This window comes from Cyrtonyx montezumae, unplaced genomic scaffold (genome assembly GCF_038088225.1).
Source record: "Cyrtonyx montezumae isolate F1298 unplaced genomic scaffold, pur_monq_1.0 scaffold_48, whole genome shotgun sequence".
Lineage (NCBI taxonomy): Eukaryota > Metazoa > Chordata > Aves > Galliformes > Odontophoridae > Cyrtonyx > Cyrtonyx montezumae.
The window spans coordinates 1,117,145-1,139,078 of NW_027072054.1; the positions used below are offsets into that span (position 1 = coordinate 1,117,145).

Here is a 21,934-nt window from a genome sequence, read left to right on the forward strand (position 1 = left end):
GCCCTGCTATCAGAAGCAGTCATGCATCCAGCTGTCGATTTGCCCTTCCCACAGATGGCATAGGGTCAGTTTGTCCTCTCTAGACTGATTTGGAGGGACTCAGAGTTCAGGGGAGCAGATGGTGAGCAGCAAGGACAACGGAAAAACAAAATGATGGAAGAGAGGAAAAGAAGTCATGGACCAAATATCCTGAGAGATGAGGATGGCCTCATTGCCCTCTATCAGATCTGATTCAAACTTCATGGATTCTGGAGGTCATTCCCTGAGCCACTGCCAGCAGCTTTAGCAGGGGAAGCACCTCCTGCTGCCGTAGCGGCTGCCGAAGCCAGAGAAGCCAAAGCCTCCAGAGTTGATGGGCACACCCTCAGAGCTGAGGATGCTGCCAACGGCAGCAGAGGTGGAGGATCCGACGGCGGTGTTCTGCGGGAAGGAGCTGAGGATGGGTCCGGGCAGGGTCACCACCACGGGAGAGGGCTGGATGAAGACGTGGGAGTCCTGGCACTGCCTGACACAGGGCTCATTGCAGCTGTTGGCCAGCGGGGTGGGGCCACAGGGCTGGCACGGCAGGCGCGGCAGGCACTGGTCGTAGCAGGACATGTCTTGTGTCTGCAGGGGCACCTGCTGGGACAGAGGGTCTGGCAAAGCTCAGGAGTCAGGGAGAAGCAAAATGCCATCTCAGCATGAGATACCCAATGCACAGTGCAGACAAAGGGTATGTTGGATGTGTCAGGATGCCCATGGTCTTCTCCCTCCCTTCAAACCTAATACTCTTGCCAAGATCACCATGGCACAACTAGGTACTTGCCTAAACCATAGCTATGGAGACACATCAGGTAAGGTCCAGCATCATGCCACTCTGGCTGCCACTCTTCCCTCCCTCAGGGATACCTGCTTCCCCATCATCCAACCTTGCAGTGAGGCACATATATGTGCACAGAAATCCTAGAGAAGGAGAGGGTGACAAAAAGGCTTGAGACTCACCTTGTTCCCAGAGGGATGAAGCCAAGAGGAATAGATGACTGAGAGAGAGGAGACGGGCCCACATTTATACTGCTTCTGCACTGCCCCAGGGCCACTGTCACCCTATGCAGGCAGTAATTTTCAAAGAGACTCACCTCAAATGCAAATTATCCTTTCTAATTTTGCAGGTTGAGGTTTTGGTTTCCGTCAAACCTGTTGTTTCATTTCCTTGTTTCTGACCTTACCAATTTGTCCATGGAGACACCTTTCAACTTCCAGAATGAAAAGCACAAGGAGTTTCCTTGCAGAAACACATAAATATTGGCAGAAGATGTAATCTGTGCTGCAGGCAGTGCACGTGTGTTCTGAGAAATGTCATGACCTAATTTGTAACCACCTTAGCAGCAAGTCAGGCATATCCTTCTGTCAAGGGACTCCACTCCTGAATATCCTGGACTTTCCTTGCCAGCGGACTCCTTCTGTCCTTCTCCGTCAACGTCTTTTTCTCAGTCTACTCTGCAAGCCTCTGCTCATTCCCAGCAAATCCAGGTGCATTGCTGTGATGCTTGCAAATGTCTTTGCCAACAGCTTATTTTTCTGGAAAGACACTTTCATGTATATTTGGCATTGTCCACTCTAGTAATATTCTCCAAGGACATTCTCCATCTCATGCCATCTGTTGTTTTGTGGATGGAGAGTATTGCCTTCCTGAACCCAATTATTACCTAAACAGCCCCATTTAATATGGTCCCTCTTCTTGATTTGATGGATGTGCTGGTTTTCTTTACAGTGCCTGGATCCTCCTCATCTCAGGGATGGAATTAACTCATGTGATAAATGCTTAGGTCTGCAGACAGCACGCACAGCTGGGGAGGCCTCACACCAAAGGGGTTTCTCATCGACCAACCAAAAGTAGATCGCAAATTGCTATGCACAGAGATAGTCTCTGCAGGAAACTTGCCATGGAATTGAGATATTATCTAGTACTTTTGAACCACAAATCAGCTCCCTCTATATTAGCTGGGCAGAGAAGTTTTGTGTTCACACAGCAAAGATGCATTGCCACTTTGGTTGAGTCTGGGAGAAAATTGTGAACCTAGGGCCTTCTTGATCATTTCCAATCCACAACCATTCCCAGCCACATGACAGTTCATGGGCTCAATCATTCTTGCTCATTTTTGGGGTATTGCCTGTCACGTAACTGAGCTGATTTTTCTTCAGACTGAGGTAGACTCATTCTGACCATTCTTCAACAACTTCACTATGACTACCTCTTTGAGGACAACGAGTTCTTTTTGATCTCCAGCAAGAATAAATACAGACCACATCCTTCAAGCTCGTTGATTCATTGTAGATGCAATTTGGTTTGATCAGGCCTCAATTTCTCCATAGTGAATCCATGCTGACTACTTGTTCAGTATCTCCATCCATGACCTTGACCACGGGTTGGCATATACCATTACCAATTACGTGAAATAAGGCTGTGCTGCCTTTCAGCAGGACCTGGTCAGGCTGGAGAACTGGCCTATGAGAAACAAGATGAGGTTTAATAAAAGCAAGTTTACAGTCTTACACATTCAAAGGAATAATTGCATGACTCCGTAGAATTTGGGGGATGAGCTGCTGGACAGGAGCCCTGGAGAGAAGGTCCTGGGTGTCCTGGTGGACAAGAAGGCCAATGAGATCCTAACATGCATTAGAAGGAGCCTGGCCAGCATGTCTCCCCCTCCCCTCTCCCCTGGTTAGGCAGCACCTGGACAATTGTGTCCTGTTCTTGGCTCTCCAGTACGAAAAAGACAGGGATCTCCTGGAAAGAGCCCTGTGCAGAGGGTCACAAAGATGATGAAGGGCCTAAAGCATATGCAGAAAGGCTGCGTGTCCTGGTTCTTTTCAATCTTGATGGAAGAAGACTGAGAGGAGATCTTAATAACATTTATAAATATCCTAATTGTGGGAGACAAAGGGACATGGACAAATTCTTTTCATTGGCCTGTGTGGACCTGGACAAGGGGCAATGGCCATAATCTGGAGCATAGCAAGCTCCATAATAATATGCAAATTAAGTCCTTCACAGTGCAGGTAACAAAGCTCTGGAACAGGCTACCCAGACAGGTTGTGGCATCTCCTTCTCCAGCAATATTCAAGATGTGACTTGATGTGCAACCTGCTGTAGGGACCTGGATTTGGCAGATGGATTGAACTCAACAATCTCTGAAGGTCCATTCCCATCCATACATTTCTGTGATTCTGTGATACTCTAGATATATTTTCATCCTTAGTGAGCATGGAAATGGTTTTGAGGATCCACATTTTGCAGCATCCACTGTTCCATCACCTATCAAGAGAACAAACTGAAGTTTCTTATCTGGTTGTTTGCTGCTTACTCCTTCTTGGTCTTCTTAAAAAAGACTGACATGCACTTTCCCACAGTTTTGAGGCACTTCTCCAGTCACCAACTTTCCATGCTTTCATCCTCCAGAGGCTCCATATTTCTATGTTTCAGTTTGGCCAACAGCTTTTTCTTCTTCCACTTCTGTTAATATCAGTGCTATTGGAATGGCATAATCCTTAGGTCTCTCATACCAAGTTTTGAACAAAGTCAGCCTGGAAGAATCAGCATTTTAGAAATGAGGAAATTAAATGGATGATTTGAGGGGAACAAGACAACAATGTGGAACACTGAGAAGCATAATTGGCATCTGATGTGAGTCTCTAGGAAAATTACTGCTCACGTGGAAAGACTATTGGCCTGGGGCAGTGCCCTGGAAGTATAAAACTGAGCCCTTCTCTCTCTTTCTCTTACACACTCTTCTTGCCTCCATCGCCCCGAAAACGAGGTGAGTCTGAAGCTCTTTCATCACTTTGACCTTTGTTGGGTCTTGGGAAGGCAGCTAGGCCTGAAGGAAGGAAGGGGCAGCAGGTATGGCATCAAGAGATTCTAGGTTTTGCGTGAGGTGCCTCCCGACCAAAAGGCAAGGCAACACTGTGACTGTGCCTGGTCATTCTTGGCAAGGTCGAACAGAAGGAGAACACAACGGGATGCCTTACGCAGACTCCGTATCTCCAGACAGCATGTGCCTAGGAAAATGCACACTGGGAAGGAAGGTTGCTTTTCACTCTCCCCTTCCTTTACACAGCCCTCTGTCCCAACAGGTACTCCTCCAGACACAAAACATGTCCTGCTATGACCAGTGCCTGCCGCGCCTGCCGTGCCAGCCCTGCGCCCCTACCCCACTGGCCAACAGCTGCAATGAGCCCTGTGTCAGGCAGTGCCAGGACTCCCATGTCTTCATCCAGCCCTCTCCCGTAGTGGTGACCCTGCCCGGACCCATCCTCAGCTCCTTCCCGCAGAACACCGCCGTGGGATCCTCCACCTCTGCTGCTGTTGGCAGCATCCTCAGCTCTGAGGGTGTGCCCATCAACTCTGGAGGCTTTGGCCTCTCTGGCTCTGGCAGCCGCATCTGTGGCAGAAGGTGCTTTCCCTGTTAAAGCTGCTGCCAGTGGCTCAGGGAAAAATCTCTTAGGACACAGAAGTTTGCAGTGGACCTGAGATGGAGCACTGGGATCTTGCTTTTGGAGGGTCCAAGCAATGCCAACATCTCTCAATAAAAGACAGGGCCACACAGACTCTCTGAATGCACTGCCTGTGTCTGCCTGTCCACTATTCAAAATTCTCCTTTTTCCTCTGAATTCTTGCTCGTCACTTCTGCTCCTCTGGTCTGTCAAACCCACACGACCAGCAGATGGAGGATATGATGGCCCTTCGCCCTCTGACATATGGCAAATGGGCAACTGGGGGAATGTCCACTGTGGCCATTCAGTGCAGACTCTAACCCTGCTACTATCTGGTAGTATATCGTCCCCTGTGAGAAACTTGGATTCCCTCTTTTGACTCAATAAAATTGTGGTGCATCTCAGTCTGTACCTCTGCATCATACTTCACTGAAAACACTACATGTGTCAGGAGGACACATGCTGCTCTGGATAATTCAGTAGGTGTGTGCCACACATGATAACCCATCACCTTTTCCACATCATGCATAACCTTGATCAGCATGCAGTTGATTCCTTTGGCAGACTGTTGCTCCCACATGTTTTTGGTGTCCACCAGTCCTGCAGTGTTTTTGACTTTCAGGCCCACTTTCACTTCTTCTCTGTCCTCACATGCCCTCTCAGCATCAGTGCACATTCTGCAGAGGGTGACCTCTTTTAGCCCTGAGTGAGGATCCAGAGCTGCAGGAGGCCCAGGAACAGCGTCACAGTTTGAAGGTCTTCAGTAGAACAGTTGCAATCTTGGCCCTCCTTCCTCCCCACCCCCTCACGATGTCAGCAAAGGTGTGAGAAAAACAATTTCAGTTGAGATAAAGAGGAACTAATTTACTAGATATCACAATGAAATGTGAGATAATGTAACAGAAGAAAGGATTAAGGATAATAAATCTAGCAGTGATTTGGCAGTATATCTGGAATAAAACTGTCATTAAATTGCTTCCTTCCTTCCTAGAAGCCATACAGGAATCACCAGAGCTCTCTGGCAACTGTAGTCCTTGCCTGAAGCTGGGATAATCCAATCAGTTTTCCCTAGGTCATTCTTCATATGTACTACACAAACTTTATCCCCTTCCACAGTAAATGAGTCTGGATTGGGCAGGACTGTCTTGATTTACACATCTCCAGTATTGATTAACCCAGTAGCTTCTGCTAGATGTTTATCACAGTGCTTGAATACTCCAACACACATTGCTTTCAGCAGGATTTTTAACAATCATTGCATCTTTCAACTTTTCTAGAAGCTGATGCATGAGTGCGAATATGATTGTGGAATCATAGAATGATTTGGTTGGAAGAGACCTTTAAGATCATTTAATTCCAATCCTCCTGCTATAGACAGGGAAATCTCCATATTTATAGTTTTTCCATCACTTCTCTTAGTAGAGAAATTTCATGCACTTAGACTGCTTAATTGCAGCATGTTCCAAATTCATTAATAACTTGCACAATGGCATCACCCATGGTTAAGTCCACCCCTTGATCTCACGCCCATTTATATGTTACATCTCTTTGATGATCTGAGGTGCCATGGGCCCACCAAGCTTTAAATAACTCACCACTGTGTTGCTGCTACAAATCTATTTGTGTCACATAAGTTCTAGAGGCCCTGTCTATATGCTGGTTGTTTTTACGTTCTTCAGTGTCCCAGCTCCTGACTACATGAGTATCTACATGATGCGCCTTGATGGCCATATTCTCTGACTGGGTAGCAATGTGTTTTCAGAATTCAGCAGCTCAAATGGATTTGTCTCTGTGCTACTAGTTGATTTATTTTCACTGGAGCGCAAGTCTTGTGAGGAGTGGCTTAGGGAACTGGGATTGTTTAGTCTGGAGAAGAGTCTCAAGGGAGGCCTTATTGCTCTCTACAACTACCTTAAAAAAGGCTGTGGTGACAGGGGAATGGCCTCTTCTCCCACATAACTAGAGATTGGACTAGAGGGAATAGCCTCAAATTGTGCCAAAGGAGATTCTGGTTGGATGTTAGAAAAAAATTTCTTCTCTGAAAGTGTATTTAGGCACCAGAACAGGCTTCTCAGGAAGGTGGTGGAGTCACTGTCCCTGGAGTTGTTCAAGAAACAGATGTACTAAGGAACATGGTTTAGTGGGGAAATACTGGTTAGGTAGATGGCTGGACTGGATAATCTTGGAAGTCTTTTCCAACCTTGATGATTTTATGATTCTGTGATTCATTGTCAACTTGTCTTGTTCAGCAATATCTAAGCTCAGCTGAATAGCCTTCACCTCTGCAAATTGTCTCAATTCTCTTTCTCCTTTGGTGGCCTCTGTAATATGCTACATAGGACTTCACACACAATCCTTCCATCTCCAATAATTCCCCATGGTAATGTAGGGCACATCAGTGAACAAGGCTATTTCTCTTTCTCTTCATTGGTAGTTCAATATGTGGTGAGGCCTCTTTGGCATTTGTTGCCTCCTCCCCTGGTGATGTTTCAAAATTTTTATTCAGGTCAGTCCACAGTCAAATAAAAAATTCCTGGATGACTGGGGATTCCAATCTGGGCCTGTTGTGTAATCAACACAGTCCACTTATTCCAAGTATCATTGGCAGCGTGGTATGTGGAGGGGACCTTCTCTTCAGACATCCAATTTAGTATTGGTAGTTGAGGTGTTAAAAGGAGCTTCACTTCAGTACCAATCACTAATGAAGCAGCATGAACCCTTCATGAGCTGCTAATATCCCCTTTTCAGTTGGAGAATAACACTCTTCAGATTCTCTGTATCCTTGACTCCCAAACCCAATGGGTCAACCTTTGGTCTCCATTATTGTCCTTTGCTATAGGCTCCAGGTTGGGCCCTTCTCCTTGGCTGCAGTATAGAACAAGTTTATTACATCATGTTCTGTCTGGACTGATCCCAGGACTACTGCATGGGCTAGCTCCTGTTTAGTTTGTTCCAAAGCTTGTTGTTGTTCAGGCTCACATACAAATTTTATCTTTCTTGTCAATTGATGGAGAAGGCTTACAAAGAAACTGTAATCTGGGACATGCATTCTCCAGTAACCCACATCACTTAGAAAAGATTATATTTCTTTCTTACTAGCTGGCAGGAATGTAGCAGTGATTTTGTTGATCATATCCATCAGGATGTGACCGTGACCATTTTGCCATTTTTCTCCTACAAACTGGATTTCCTGGCCAGGTCCCTTGACTTCTCTTAACAGTGAAACCATCTTGCAGAAGGATTTGGACTTTTTTCCCCATTCTCAAATACTTCCTCTTCTGTATTGCCCCAAATGATAATGTCATCAGTGTATTGCAGGTGTTCATGAGCTTCACCCTGTTTCAGTGCAGTCTTTTAGTCCATGGTAGATGGCTGGGCTGTATTTCCACCCTAGGGGCAAAGAATTCCAGGAATACTGAACATTCCTCCAAGTAAAAGCAAACTGTGCCTTGCACTCTTCTGCCAAAGGGATAGAAAAGGATGCATTAGCAATGTCAGTTGTGGCATACCACCTTGCTGCCTTTGACTTCAGTTCATATTGATTATCTCTGACTTACTTTAAATGTCTCAGTTGGTGTTTTTTGCCATTTTTTATTTTGATGGTTTTCTCAATTGCTCTGCTCTTTTCTGTCTTCCTCTATTTCTTCCTCTTTCTTTGCTACCTCTTCCCATTCTAAGTAAGATGATCTTCACTGCAACTTTCTTCCTTCTATAGAGGCAACTAACACTAATAGAGTTTCTCTCTCTGAGCCTCCACTGAAGGTTTGGAGACACTCTCCCTTGAATAGTATTGAACAGCACTCAGTGGACATAAGCCAGACCCCAAACAATTATTGGCTTCTTAGATCTGCTGGAGCTACAATATTCGTCTCTTAAATGACTGCCTAAACTTCCAGTGTTCTGTAGGTGTTTGGGAGTGAAGCTCCATGACACCGTGACCATCCATTTCTCCCAAGTTCTTCCACACCCCCTGCCTCTCAGTATTACCCAGCTTTGGGTAGATTCCTGACCAATAATGGTTATAAAATTTTAAATGAGTCTTCAGTTAGGATCTGCAAAGTGACTGTTTCTGCATTCCTTCCTCTTTCCCATTTAGATTTTCCTTCTTCTATTACAGTGTATTTATATCAACGTGTGAGTTCTTATTCTTCTTCCCATTAACTTCCCAATACGTGGGTGGGGAGTGAGAAGGACTCTGGAGGGCACTTATGTACATGCCAGGGACATTGTGCTGGTTCATAAGGCCAATCAGAAGCTCTCCAAGATGTGCAAAGGCTGCAGAGAGACTTGCAACTAAGACAGAGGAGCTGCTGGAGAGCCACAGGACACAGCTGGACAAAATCATGTTGGTTCAGCCAGTACCCACTTGGCAGCTGGCTTGATGCCTCCCAGACTTCACTTCACATACAACTTTCATATTCTCTACAGCAGTGGCCCTAAAGCAGAACCAATAGAAAGATATTATGTGAAAACCCCAATAAAAATGTGACTCCCTGTCATATGGTATGACAACAGAGACACATAAAGTATCCTGGAATATAAGAGCAGGACTACACCAAGGAGCTCAAGTCCTAGAAGATTCTCACTCTATTCACTTCTCATATGACTGAATTTGGAACTCTGTACCCTGTTATGGATTCTGTTAGATAAAAGAGCATGTGGAGCAAGTTCTGCTGTGCTCTCCATCTTCCTTACTCCTGCTGAGAGTATCAGAAAGCAAGAAATATTAAGAAAAACAAAACAAACTATAGTCTCTGAACAACACTGGATTCCTTTATACAGCCTTAATTAACCTCCTAGAGGTTCAGCCAACCCCACTCTCCATGTCAGTGAAAAGGATGACAAAAAAAGCAGTGGTTCAACAGTGGCTCAAGTAAACACCCCTGAGACGTCTTGCCCATTGTTCAGAACAACAGGCAGAACCACTTCACAGAACGACCATGGAGAAACATCTCTCTCCAAAGACCAATCATGTCACAGGCTTTACAGGGGAATGGATAAAACAGAGGCACAGATTGCAATACAGTAAAACTTTAATGAGGCAAAAGAGCGAACGGAAATTGCTCCAAGGGGAGGTCCTCATGCAGTGACCAGGAAAAGATGAAAGCCTGTAAAGCATGACCAGAGAGGACATGTCTCCATCTGTCCATCTGCCCATTCCACAGTGAAAGAAGGACCAGCAGGTCCTCCCTACACTGGCTTTGAGGGACTGACAGTCCATGGGAGCAGATGGTTAGCAGCAATGTCACAGGAAGTAAAAGAGGGAGAGAAAAGGGGAAAGGCAGACATGGACCACGTTTTTGGTGTGATCAGGTCAGATCCATTGCTCTGTCTCAAGTCCAACAAAGATTCTGTGGGCCTTGAAGATCTCTCTCCAAGGCCACCAGCAGCAGCTTTAGCAGGGGAAGCACCTCCTGCTGCCGTAGCGGCTGCCGAAGCCGGAGAAGCCAAAGCCTCCAGAGTTGATGGGCACACCCTCAGAGCTGAGGATGCTGCCAACGGCAGCGGAGGTGGAGGATCCGACGGCGGTGTTCTGCGGGAAGGAGCTGAGGATGGGTCCGGGCAGGGTCACCACCACGGGAGAGGGCTGGATGGCGACGTGGGAGTCCTGGCACTGCCTGACACAGGGCTCATTGCAGCTGTTGGCCAGCGGGGTGGGGCCACAGGGCTGGCATGGCAGGCGTGGCAGGCACTGGTCGTAGCAGGACATGTCTTGTGTCTGCAGAGGCACCTGTCGGAAGCAAAGATTGTGCAAAGGAAGAGGAGAGTGAGGAGAAGTCTGCCTTCCCAGCATGTAAAAGGCAGGGCAATGTGCTTGTTCTCTCATTTTGCACCCATATTCCAGCTAAGAGTGGCCTGTTCATTGCCTGGTGAATACTTCAGGACACACCTCACAGAAGATACAGCACTTCTTGATGCCACACTTGCTGCCCCCTTCAGTCTCACAGGGCTAAATGTTTTCACAGAGCCCTAAGTAAAATGCACATATGTGAAGGGAAATCACAGAGGCAGAGGAGTTTGTGAAAGAGTTTCATACTTACCTTGATCCCAGGGAAGTGGAGGCAAGTCTAGTGAATGACAGACTGAAGAGCTGGGTCTGCTTTTATACCACTCCTGCACTGCCCCAGGCCTTCAGTCACTCTATGCAGGCAGTAATTTTCCAAGAGACTCACCCCAAATGCAAATTGTCCTTGCTAATGGCACAGGTTGAGCTTTTGGTTCCTGTCAACCTTGCTATTTCATTTCCTTGTTCCTGACCTTCACAAATTGTCCCCTTTCAAGTTCCAGAATTAAAGATACAAAGAATTTCCTTGCAGAAACACGTCACTACAGGTAAAAGATGCATCCCATGTGCTGGAGGGTGTCTGTGCTACAGGCACAGCAGGTGTGTCTGGGGAAATGTCACGACCTTATCTGTAACCACTTCATCAGCAAGGAAGGCATATTCTCCTGCCAATGTAGCCCCCTCCAAGACACCCAGAGACTTCTTTGTGTGTTATCTCATTTTGTCCTTCTCTCTTCCTGCCTGCTCATTCCCTGCAAAGTCACATGGACGGTTCTGCTGCTTACAAATGTCCTTGAACACAGCATACTTTTCTCGTAAGACACGTGTTTTCTTTGCCATCATCCACTCTCATGGGAGTCTCTGGGATCATCAGCTATCTCATGCCATCAGCTGTTTGGTGAAAGGAAAACATTTGTTTCCTGAAACCCTTGATTACCCTAAAAGTCCCATAAAATCTGGTCTCTCTTCTACAGTAGATGGCTGTGCTGTTTTTCTGTATACCACCTGGTACTTCCTCCTCACAGTGATGGAACTTCCCGTTTGAGTGATGTTCAGGCCTGCAAACATCACTCGCATCTGGGGTAGCTTCACACCAAAGGGCTGGCTCATGGCCAATCCTAAGTTAGACTCAGAATTCCCATGTGTCAGGGGAAACTGCTTGGCTTCTAAATGTATTCACTTGTACTTTTGGAGTATGTTCCAGCTCCCCCATGTCTGCAGGGCAGAGATGTGATTTGTTTATGCAGAAGGGATGCATTGCCTCCTTGATGAGGTCTAGGAGATTTTAGTGTACTTAAGGCCTTCTTGATCATGACCACTCCATGTGTTCCATTGTAGACATGCTTTTTGTTGCCCTTGATGTCCTTCATGAGATTGAATTCTATCAGGTCTTCAGCTTTCTTTACTTGATCCCTGACTACATGGACATTGTGGCTGCATTCCTCTCAGGCTACCTGTCCATGCTTCCATCCTCCAGAGGCTTCGTAATTTTGTGTTTGATTTTGGCCAAGAGCTTCTCATCACCCCATGTAGGTCTCTTGCTACTTTTACCTGATTACTTCCTTGTTGGTATGCCTTGCTGCTGAGTTTGGAGGAGGTGAACTCTAAGAACTAATTAGCTTTCATAGGCTCCTCTTCCCCCCAGCTTATCATATGGAGAAGGAAGCTCGCAAGAAACATAAAAGGAATCCCCAAGATTCCTTATACCCTACTAAGCTATACTTCCAACAGGTATCAGAGTGACTTGCTGCACAATGGATTGAGACTGTCAGGTTAGAGTGAGAGGGAAGGAGTAGGCATGGGGAAGAGAAGCCATAGATGCTTGGCTGAAGACTGTAGGGCTGTGAGGAAATGGGCCACTTCCTACAAAAGGGAGGTGGCAACCATTCCTTGAGTTTTTCACGTGAACACTTGAAAGAAGTTACACTGACAAAATAAACATGTCAGAAATGAGGAAATGAAATAACAGAGTAGAAGAAAACAAAACCATAATGTGTTCAGTTAGGAAGGATGATTTGCATTTGAGTTGAGTCGCTTGAAATATTACAGCCTGCATACAGTTTCTGTGGGCCAGGGTCAGTGCTAGAGTAGTATAAAAGTGGGCCTGCTCCCCTCTCTTTCATCCACATCTCTTGCCTCCATCTTCCTGGAAACAAGGTGAGCTTGGAGCCCTTACTCCTTCAGGATTGCTCTGCATGAGGAACCGCCTTCAATTTTATGTTGAGTCTTGCGATGGCAGCACAAACTGGGATTGGGAAGAGAGCAGCAGGTGTGAAATGAAGAGATACTGGGTCTTGTATGAGCTGTGCTACGGGCTAGGTATGGAATTCCCTATGCCTGGTCACTTGGCAGAGTAAAGGGTGTGATAGGGAAGAAGAACAAGAGCTAACTTACACAGACTCCAAACCCCCAAAAAACACTATGCAATGGCTCTCCAGTGTTGGGATAGCAGGCTGACTCTCACACTCATCTTCCTTTGCACAATCTTCACTCCCCACAGGTGGCCCTGCAGACACAAGACATGTCCTGCTATGACCAGTACCTAATCTGGAATTTATACCCTACATCAAGATTATCTCTGAGATTCAGAAAGTTTGAAGTTTCTTGGAGTACATTAACAAACACAGTCTTGCTATTTTTCTCTGGCAGTCGATTGGTTGAAGATATAAGAAGTGGTCTATCCCCCTCCTTTCCCTCTGGGCCAATTGCAACTGCTTTAGAGTGTTGTGAACTTCCTTGGACAACCAGCATTCGGCTATTGTTTGTTCTCCAAAAGCCATTGCTCTGTTTATCTTAGGTTAAACAATTAGTTATGAGCACTACCTTAGAATCATCCTCAAGGCAGTGTGGAGGAGAATGGCAAGGTTTATGGGAGGATATGGACAGATACATGCCACTGTTATCTCTCTGCATGGTTTTGAGCCTCACCCCAAACAAGTGTGAAATCCTTAAACACTAATGGAATGGTTGAAAGACATAAGCTGTGACCTTGGCTTGCTTCCACATGAGGATTTTCACAGAATCTCAGAACCACAGAATTGGAGAGGTTGGAAGGCACCTCTAGAGAACATAGAGACCAATTGCTCCATTTAAATAAGTTCCCTGCAGCAGGACATAGAGGTAGACATCCAGATGGGTGTTGAATGTATCCAGAAAAGGAGACTCCACAGCCTCTCTGAATTGCCTGTTCCAGAGCTTCATCACTCATATTCTCATATTCTCGTTTCTGTACCTCATTAGTAATGCCAGAGTTTCAGTTTCCCACATAGTTTCCCCTCTATTGAAGGGACTTCTGCTTCACATTTGGAAGAACAGTGTGATGGATATACCAGTCAGGACCAAAGGGTCTCTGCCTCCGGCCAGGAAGAGAAAATGGACAGACGATTTTGTTGGGCTACGCTGATCTGATAAACTGGCACATCAGACTCACAAGTGTGCAGAAGGCTCTAATGAACACCAGTGAAATGCGTATCCTGGTGCTATTGGGTCACCAAAGCAGAGAAGTCAGCAGTCTGCTAACAGTGACAGGGTTATTCTAACAGCTGTCTGTACAGCAGTATTGATTGCACCAAGGGTGGAAGAACAACCGTACCACTTGCCACTGCCTAATCAACACTGCACTGGAAAAGGTGGGAATCTCCTGCAATACAGTGATGACATCTACCTGTAGGGCAGGTAACACAGCAGACAGAGGAAGATTTCGAGAAATCAACAAAGATCATCCAAATTCTTCTAAAGTTTGCTTTAGATAAACAATTCATTCCTGGAGCGTAAAATACACAATGCATGTTGCCACATCAATAGTGGATATGAGGAAGAAGATAACATATATTCCCCCACTTGATATTAAGAAACACAAGTTATCCACAGCACTGTCCAATCCTGGATAATACAGCTTCCAGCCCAGAATCAGCTTGAGGGCCATTTGTGTAAAAAGACGCAAAACCAGAACAAATTTGAGTGGAGGCCTGAGCAACAACAAGACTTTGAACAGAGTAAACAGAACAACAAATACTCTCCAAATTGGAAAAGTATGGATTAGATGGATGGAACGTTCAGCAGAAGAAAGGGCTTCAGGATTGAGCGCAGAGAGTGGCGGTCAATGTCACAACATCAGATCGGTGACGGGTGGTGTCAAATAGAGGTCAGTTAATGCTGTGGTCGATACTCTTTAATATCTTCGTCAAAGACATTGACAGTACGGTTGAGTGCCCCCTCAGCAAGTATTCTGATGCCACCAAGCTGTGTGGTGCGGTCAACACACCAGAGTGACAGGATGCCATCCAGAGAGACCTTGAACGTCTTGAGCAGTGGGCCCATGTGATCCTCGTGAGGTTCAACAAATCCAAATGCAACGCCTTACACCTGGGTCGAGGCAACCCCCACTACCGATAGCAGCTGGTGGATGAAAGGATTGAGAGCAGCCCTGACAAAAATAGAACACCTGTGGGTGCTGGTGGAGGGGAAGCTGGACGTGAGCCAGCAATGTGCCCTCACAGACCACAAAGCCAAGCGTATCCCGACCTGCATCAAAAGCAGCATGACCAGCAGGCTGAGGGAGGTGATCCTGCCCCTCTACTCTGTGCTGCTGACGCCTCAAGTGGAGTACTGCATCCAGATGTGGAGTCCTCAGTACTGGAGAGACATAGACCTGGTGGAGCACATCCAGAGAAGGGACGCAGAAAAAATGATCCCTAGAAGATTTTAAGATACTGAGTAAAATCATCCAAATTCTTCTGAAGACCACGTTTGACATTAAATCCATTTTCTTCTGGGAACAATAAAAGGATAAACAGCACCACATTCCTGTGGATTTGAGTAAGAAGGTAACAACTATTACCCCACCCGGTAGGAAGAAAGGAAAACGAGCTATCTTTGGCCCTTGCACCTTCCAGCCCATAGGCAGCTTGAGAGCCCTCTAGACTGAGTGACTCAAAAGAGGACATACATCGAGTGGAATCCTGAGCAACAAAAAGCGTTGAACTTCATTTACAGGATGTGAAGTTGCTTGTGGGCTTGCCTGAGCAGCACCAGCTCTGGGAAATGGATGTTCTAGCAGAGCAGGGGAGAATGTCTTCACCTGCAACTTCACTCAGAAACCCCCGGTGAAAAGAGAACAGCATGGACACACAGAGAACAAGAACAGGATGCCCAGAGCGGTGGTCGAGTCGACTTTTCTGGGCATATTCAGAACTCTCGTGGACTCTTGCCTCTGCAACCTACTGCAGGCAATCTGCTTTAGCAAGAGGCTCGGACTGAACCATCTGCAGAGACCACTTGCAACCCCTCCATCTCTGCTTCTGGAAATGATATCATAGCATTGTTTTGTCTCTTGCAGAGCAGTCCAGGCACAGCATCAAGGCTCTCTCCAATTTCTCTCCAATCAAATCCTCTATGCTGGGGAAGGGGAGCTGTGGGGCTGAGGCATCACCTGGGCAGCTGACCTGAAGAGACTCAAGGGATATTCCAGACCACTAAGTATTACACTCAGCAGTAAAAGCTGGGGAAAGGGATGGAGAACGAGAGAGTCTTCTCCTGAAAACATCTGTCCTCCCAAATCCTATGACTATGGACTCTCTGCACTCCAAGGCACGGCTGAATATAACCCGCTGATGAGAAAAAGAACATACGTTCCTTCCATGCAGCCTCTGGTTTTCTCCCCGTTTCACGTTCCTTGGATTATCTTCATCATGTCACAACGCGCGAACCCTTCCTTTCCATGAAGTTCTCCCCTGACATGCCTTGCCAATTGTTAGGAAAAACTGTCAGAAGCGCTTCCCAGAATGACCACAGGAAAATAACACAGGGGCAATAATTAGGATGCAGTTAAATTTAATAAGGAAAAAGAAACGTCATATATTGAGGAAGCACAAGGAACAGATAACAGTCAACAACACATATAGCCGGTGGATGCACTGCCATCTGTCCATGTGCCCTTGCCACTGAGGGAGAAGGGCCAGCAGTCCCTTTCTGGGACTGACAGTCCATGGGAGCAGATGGTTAGCAGCAATGTCACAGGAAGTAAAAGAGGGAGAGAAAAGGGGAAAGGCAGACATGGACCACGTTTTTGGTGTGATCAGGTCAGATCCATTGCTCTGTCTCAAGTCCAACAAAGATTCTGTGGGCCTTGAAGATCTCTCTCCAAGGCCACCAGCAGCAGCTTTAGCAGGGGAAGCACCTCCTGCTGCCGTAGCGGCTGCCGAAGCCGGAGAAGCCAAAGCCTCCAGAGTTGATGGGCACACCCTCAGAGCTGAGGATGCTGCCAACGGCAGCGGAGGTGGAGGATCCGACGGCGGTGTTCTGCGGGAAGGAGCTGAGGATGGGTCCGGGCAGGGTCACCACCACGGGAGAGGGCTGGATGGCGACGTGGGAGTCCTGGCACTGCCTGACACAGGGCTCATTGCAGCTGTTGGCCAGCGGGGTGGGGCCGCAGGGCTGGCACGGCAGGCGCGGCAGGCACTGGTCATAGCAGGACATGTTTTGTGACTGCAGGGGAAACTGCTGAGGCAAAAGGCATGCAAAGGAAGAGGAGGGAGAGAAGCACAGTGTTGGTTGGGGAAATTGAGCCTGTTTGCACCCATCTTCTTCTTGTTCCCTGCCTCCCCCTCTGCCTTGCCGAGAGCAGCCAGGCACAGGCAGCCCCCAGCCTAGCCTGTTGCTCCAGAAACACCTCTGCCAAGACACCTCACTCGCTGCCCCCTTCCGTCTCCCAGTTCTTGCTGCCACGCTGAGACTCAGAGTAGGATAAAGCCTCCTGCATCTGCGGGTAGATCATGGAGGAAGAAGGCCTGATGCTGGGGTTTCAGACTTACCTCGTTCCCAGGGAGATGTGGGCCAGGGAAGTGGATGAGAGAGTGAGGAGATGCACCCACTTTTATACTGCTTGTGTGCTGCCTCAGGCCAGCACTCAGTCACTCTTAGCAAGCAGCAATTTTACAAAAGACTCACCTCAAATGCAAATGAGCCTTCCTAGTGGCACAGCTGATGGTTTACATTCCCCTGACTCTGCCATTTCATTTCCTCATTTCTGTCGGGTCTATTTTGCCATGGTTACTTCTTTCATGTGCTGGTGGGAGAGATCCAAGGAATGCTTGGAAACTCGCTTAGTTAGATGAGAACCAAATCCTGACAGCTCTACAATCTGCAGCCAAGCACCTAAGGCTTCTCTTCCTTACCAATGTGCCACGTGCTTCTCCCTGCTCCCTTCTTCTCACGCAAATCGGACAGCTACTGGCCGTTGTGCTGCAGGCTCCAGATGTCCAGCCACCACGGTAGCTGATGGAGCGACAGTCCAGCAGGCATTAGCAAATAGGGAGATTCCTTTTACGATTTGACGGTCGTTCCCGTCTACAAATGACAGGGGAGCTGTAAGGAGAGCAGCACTGCTCGACAGCATCCACACTGAGAAGGATGGGCTTGTGTTGAACGCCAATGTGAAAGGCAGCCTTGGCTTCAGTGTCCATGAAACTGTAGCGTTCAGTGTTCTAAAGGCAGGGAAGAAGACACCTATCTCTGGACTTCTGCAGATGAGACCTCGAAATTTCCAGGAATTTACGTGGTAGAATATTGTGAGACATGACCCTGGAGTGAAGAGCAAACCAAGGAAATTCGTGAGTACTCAAGGATGGTCTCCTGGAAGCTCAGGAGTGAGGTATCCCAACAAGGAGGCTGTCAGGTAAAGTTGTCAGGAGGCCTGAAACGGAGAAAAGAAAGCTGTTAGCTAAACTCAAAAACAAAAATATGAAGCCCCTAGAGGATGGAAGCTCGGGTGAGTAACCTGAGAGGAATAAAGCCATAGTGTCCATGCAGGCACGGTTGAAAGAAGGAAAGCTCAAAGGCTGATAGAATTCAGTCTCGCAAAGGACATCAAGGGCAACGCTGAGGCCTTCAGCGAGGATCTCAGCGGGAAAAGGAAAATTAGGAAGTGTGTGAGTGTTCTCCTCAAGTAAACGGGAGACTTGGTTAATGAGGACACTGAAAATGCTGAGGTACTGTCTGTCTTCTTTGTTAATTTCTTGCCCTCCATGAGTGGTCATCAGGAATCCCACGGCTCAGAGGGCAGTCGGAAAAAATGGAGCTAGCAAGATACACTTTTCGGTCAAGAAAACCTGGAACAGACTGCATTATGATTTTTAGTACACTGTTCTTATCCATCCCACGATGAGCTGAGCCTATGAAGACTGAGGGAGCTGTTCAGTCTTAGTAAACAAAGGTTGGTGACTGGGAAAAGTGACCCAAAGACTGGGGGAAAATGCATGTCACTCTCATTTAAGAAGACCAGGAAGGAGGAACAATGGGACAACTGCTCTGTATGGCTCAGTCCTACCGTGCTGATGGAACAGCACCTCCTGAAAACCATTTCCCAGCTCATGAAGGGTGAATGTATTCATTGCAGCAGCCAGCGTGGATTCATTATGGAGATGTCAAGGTCTGATCACAGGATCACAGGATCACTGAACTGTGTGTGCTGGAATAGACCTCCAGAGATCATCTAGTCCAAACCCCCCCGACAAAGCAGGCCCCCTAGACCAGGTTGCACAGATAGGCGTCCAGGCGGGTCTTGAACAGTTCCAGAGAAGGAGACTCCATCGCCTCTCTGGACAGCCTGCTCCAGTTCTCCATCACTGCACTGGGAAGAAGTTCCCATGCACATTTGTGCGGGGCTTCCTGTGCACCAGTTTGTGGACATTTCCCCTTGTGCTATCGCCACACACTGTTGAGAAGAGTATGGCCTCATCCCTTGGCCTCGTCCCGTGGACTTTTGCTGATCAAGCTGTTAAGGGCCTACAAGGAAAGAGAAAGCTTTGTGCACTCGAAGAGAACATTCTTGCTGGAGCTCAGAAAGGCTTTTCACACTCTCCTCAATAAGAAGGCCATAGTGAAACTGTTGAAGACTGTTCTAAACGAGACCTGCTCCGCCTGGTGATCAAAACGCTCCGTTGGAGAGGCATGTGACCTTCCCTCAAATAAGCAAGGCCCGGTGGGACCTCGACTTCTTACATAGCTGAAGGTGTTTGTGGAATGGATGTGATCAAGGAGGCCGTAGTTACAAAAGATCTCCCCGATGCCATGAAGCAGGCGAGCCATCCTCGCTGTATGAACAAAGCACTTCCCTGCCCTGCAGACACGGATGGAGCTGGGACGCTGTCCAAGGGTGCAAAGCGAACGTCTTCAGAAGCCAAGCTCCCTCAACAGTTTCTACAGACACGTGTCAATTCTGAATCAATGTTTGGATTGGCCACGAGCCAACCTTTCGGTGCAATGCCTCCCCAGCAGGCGTGTAGTCAGAAGGCTAGAGCACAACACAATCAAGTATGCTCCTCACATACGGAAACTCCGTCCCTGAGAGGAAAGGCCACAATGCGCTGTCCAGAAACTCTGCAGAGCAGTCTGCTCAAGAGGACAGATGTGATTTCATGGGGCTTTTTGCATAATAAGCGAATTGCACTGGAGGGCAATGTTCTCGTTATGTGCAATCGATAATGGCACAAGTTGGCTGATGACAAAGACACTGTCACGAGAGTGGAATCATCAGTCAAGGAAACACTCGAGTGTGTTCCTAGAACAATAAGCTGTGTGCAACGGCCTTTGCAGGGAACGGGCAGAGCTGGAGAAGGGCAGGAACAGTCCTCATACAAAGAAGGCTCCGGATGCATTGAAGGAGGGTACACTGGAAGGAGAATATGCCTTCCTTGCTCATAAAGTGGTTACAGATAAGGTCGTGACATTTCCCCAGGCACACCTGCTGTGCCTGTAGCGCAGAAAGCCTCCAGCAATTGGGATGCGTCGTTTACCTGTAGTGATGTGTTTCTGCAGGGGAAACTCACTGCGCGCGTCATGCTGGAACTTGAAAGGTTTCTCCACGGTCAATACATGAAGGTCAGAAACAAGGAAATGAAATGGCACTGGTGACGGAAAACAAAAGCCCAACCTGTGCCATTAGCAAGGACAATTTGCATTTGGGGTGAGTCTCTTGGAAAATTACTGCCTGCGTAGAGTGACTGCAGGCCTGGGGCAAACCAGCATGGGTATAAAAGCGCGCCCAACTTTTCACTCAGTCATCCACTCCTCTTACCTCCATCTCCCTGGTAACAAGGTGAGTCCAAAGTCCTTTCTCAACCTCTTTTTCTTCTGGGATTTGTCTGCCTTCATATGATGTTGTATTCTGGGAAAGCAGCTATCCCCATTTGATGGAAAGGGAGTAGCACGTGTGTCATGGAGAGATGCTCACTATGACAGAGGTGTCTCCTCAGCTGCGGGCTAGGCATTGACGTGCCTGTGCCTGGCTACTCTTGATTGTTTCTTTTCAGTTGTGAGGAAGCAGTATAAGACCATGGCTTTCCTCACACAGCCTCCATATCCCAAGACAGCACTGTGCCCTGGCTCTCTCAGGCTTCTATGCCAGGCCGCTCTTCACTCACATCTGTTTCCTCTCAACCCCATCTTCCAACAGGTGCCCCTCCACACACAAGACATGTCCTGTTACGACCAGTGCCTGCCGCGCCTGCCGTGCCAGCCCTGCGGCCCCACCCCACTGGCCAACAGCTGCAATGAGCCCTGTGTCAGGCAGTGCCAGGACTCCCACGTCGCCATCCAGCCCTCTCCCGTGGTAGTGACCCTGCCCGGACCCATCCTCAGCTCCTTCCCGCAGAACACCGCCGTCGGATCCTCCACCTCCGCTGCCGTTGGCAGCATCCTCAGCTCTGAGGGTGTGCCCATCAACTCTGGAGGCTTTGGCTTCTCCGGCTTCGGCAGCCGCTACGGCAGCAGGAGGTGCTTCCCCTGCTAAAGCTGCTGCTGGTGGCCCACGAGAATTATCTCCTAGGACCCAGAAGTCTGGGGATAACATGGACCACTATCTATTGCAGAAGAACAGGGCCAGCATTCATTCTCCTAGAGCACTGTCCATATTTGCCTTTCCCCTCCTCAACTCTCTCCTCTTCCTCCAGACGCAATGCTTGTCTCCTCTACCACTCTCGTCTGTCAACCCCTGTAATCCAGCCAGGGGAAGACACGACAGTTCTGCTCCCTGGGCGGAAACAGGCAGATGGTCAGATGCTGGGATGTGCACAGTGGCCACTCACTGCGGTCTCCGTCCCCGGTTTCTTTTCTGCATCTAGGCCCCCCCCCCTTGGAGCAACTTTGTTCCCCTCTTTTGGCTCAATAAAATTGTGCTGCGTCTACGTCTGTGTCTCTGCATCACGCTCTCTACTCTGCACACGCACACCACGTGCCAGCAGGATGTCAGCTGCTCTGCAGACTTCAACAAGCATTTATGGCACCTGTGGACCCTTCACCTTTTCCCCAGCAGGAGTAACCTGGAACAGTGTGCAGGTGGCTCCCTCAGGAGAGTACTGTCAATCCCAAGTGAAACAGGTATCCACCATTCCCACAGTGTCCCTGGCCTTCATGTCCAGCTTCACTCCCTCTCTGACCTGACGTGCCCTCTCGGATGCAGTGCACGTCCTGCATGAGATGGCCATGCCACTGCTGCCTCTGAGTGAGGAGCCAGAGTTGCAGGATTGAGTCCAGAGAGCGGTGTTCAGTGTCTCAGCATCTGCATGGAGATAGGTGATGAGTGCTATCCCGCAGCAGTTAATGCTGTGGTCGATACTCTTTAATATCTTCGTCAAAGACATTGACAGTACGGTTGAGTGCCCCCTCAGCAAGTATTCT

At 47.9% G+C, this 21,934-nt stretch overlaps 5 protein-coding genes across 5 annotated transcripts; 2 read left to right on the forward strand and 3 right to left on the reverse strand.

The window, feature by feature from the left end:
- Positions 1–256: 256 nt before the first annotated feature.
- On the reverse strand, positions 257–1,001 carry LOC136055758 (feather keratin 1-like). Its single transcript, XM_065747629.1, has 2 exons — positions 982–1,001; positions 257–618 (listed from the first exon to the last, which is right to left on the reverse strand). The coding sequence occupies exon 2, from the start codon at positions 595–597 to the stop codon at positions 283–285; it is 315 nt and encodes a 104-aa protein (XP_065603701.1). The 5' UTR covers positions 598–618; positions 982–1,001; the 3' UTR covers positions 257–282.
- A 3,133-nt stretch (positions 1,002–4,134) lies between these two features.
- Positions 4,135–4,449, forward strand: LOC136055811 (feather keratin 1-like). The gene has a single exon (XM_065747687.1). It carries the CDS (start codon positions 4,135–4,137, stop codon positions 4,447–4,449), a length of 315 nt encoding a protein of 104 aa, XP_065603759.1.
- A 5,415-nt stretch (positions 4,450–9,864) lies between these two features.
- Positions 9,865–10,195, reverse strand: LOC136055753 (feather keratin 1-like). The gene has a single exon (XM_065747623.1). The coding sequence runs from the start codon at positions 10,181–10,183 to the stop codon at positions 9,869–9,871; it is 315 nt and encodes a 104-aa protein (XP_065603695.1). The 5' UTR covers positions 10,184–10,195; the 3' UTR covers positions 9,865–9,868.
- A 6,223-nt stretch (positions 10,196–16,418) lies between these two features.
- On the reverse strand, positions 16,419–16,842 carry LOC136055754 (feather keratin 1-like). Its single transcript, XM_065747625.1, has one exon. It carries the CDS (start codon positions 16,733–16,735, stop codon positions 16,421–16,423), a length of 315 nt encoding a protein of 104 aa, XP_065603697.1. The 5' UTR covers positions 16,736–16,842; the 3' UTR covers positions 16,419–16,420.
- A 3,849-nt stretch (positions 16,843–20,691) lies between these two features.
- Positions 20,692–21,307, forward strand: LOC136055746 (feather keratin 1-like). The gene has a single exon (XM_065747617.1). It carries the CDS (start codon positions 20,733–20,735, stop codon positions 21,045–21,047), a length of 315 nt encoding a protein of 104 aa, XP_065603689.1. The 5' UTR covers positions 20,692–20,732; the 3' UTR covers positions 21,048–21,307.
- Positions 21,308–21,934: the final 627 nt, after the last annotated feature.

Excerpts from the sequence above, each read along its gene's own strand:
- LOC136055754 (XM_065747625.1), bottom strand. The coding sequence starts at position 16,735 with ATGTCCTGCTATGACCAGTGCCTGCCGCGCCTGCCGTGCCAGCCCTGC.
- LOC136055753 (XM_065747623.1), bottom strand. The coding sequence starts at position 10,183 with ATGTCCTGCTACGACCAGTGCCTGCCACGCCTGCCATGCCAGCCCTGT.
- LOC136055758 (XM_065747629.1), bottom strand. The coding sequence starts at position 597 with ATGTCCTGCTACGACCAGTGCCTGCCGCGCCTGCCGTGCCAGCCCTGT.
- LOC136055811 (XM_065747687.1), top strand. The coding sequence starts at position 4,135 with ATGTCCTGCTATGACCAGTGCCTGCCGCGCCTGCCGTGCCAGCCCTGC.
- LOC136055746 (XM_065747617.1), top strand. The coding sequence starts at position 20,733 with ATGTCCTGTTACGACCAGTGCCTGCCGCGCCTGCCGTGCCAGCCCTGC.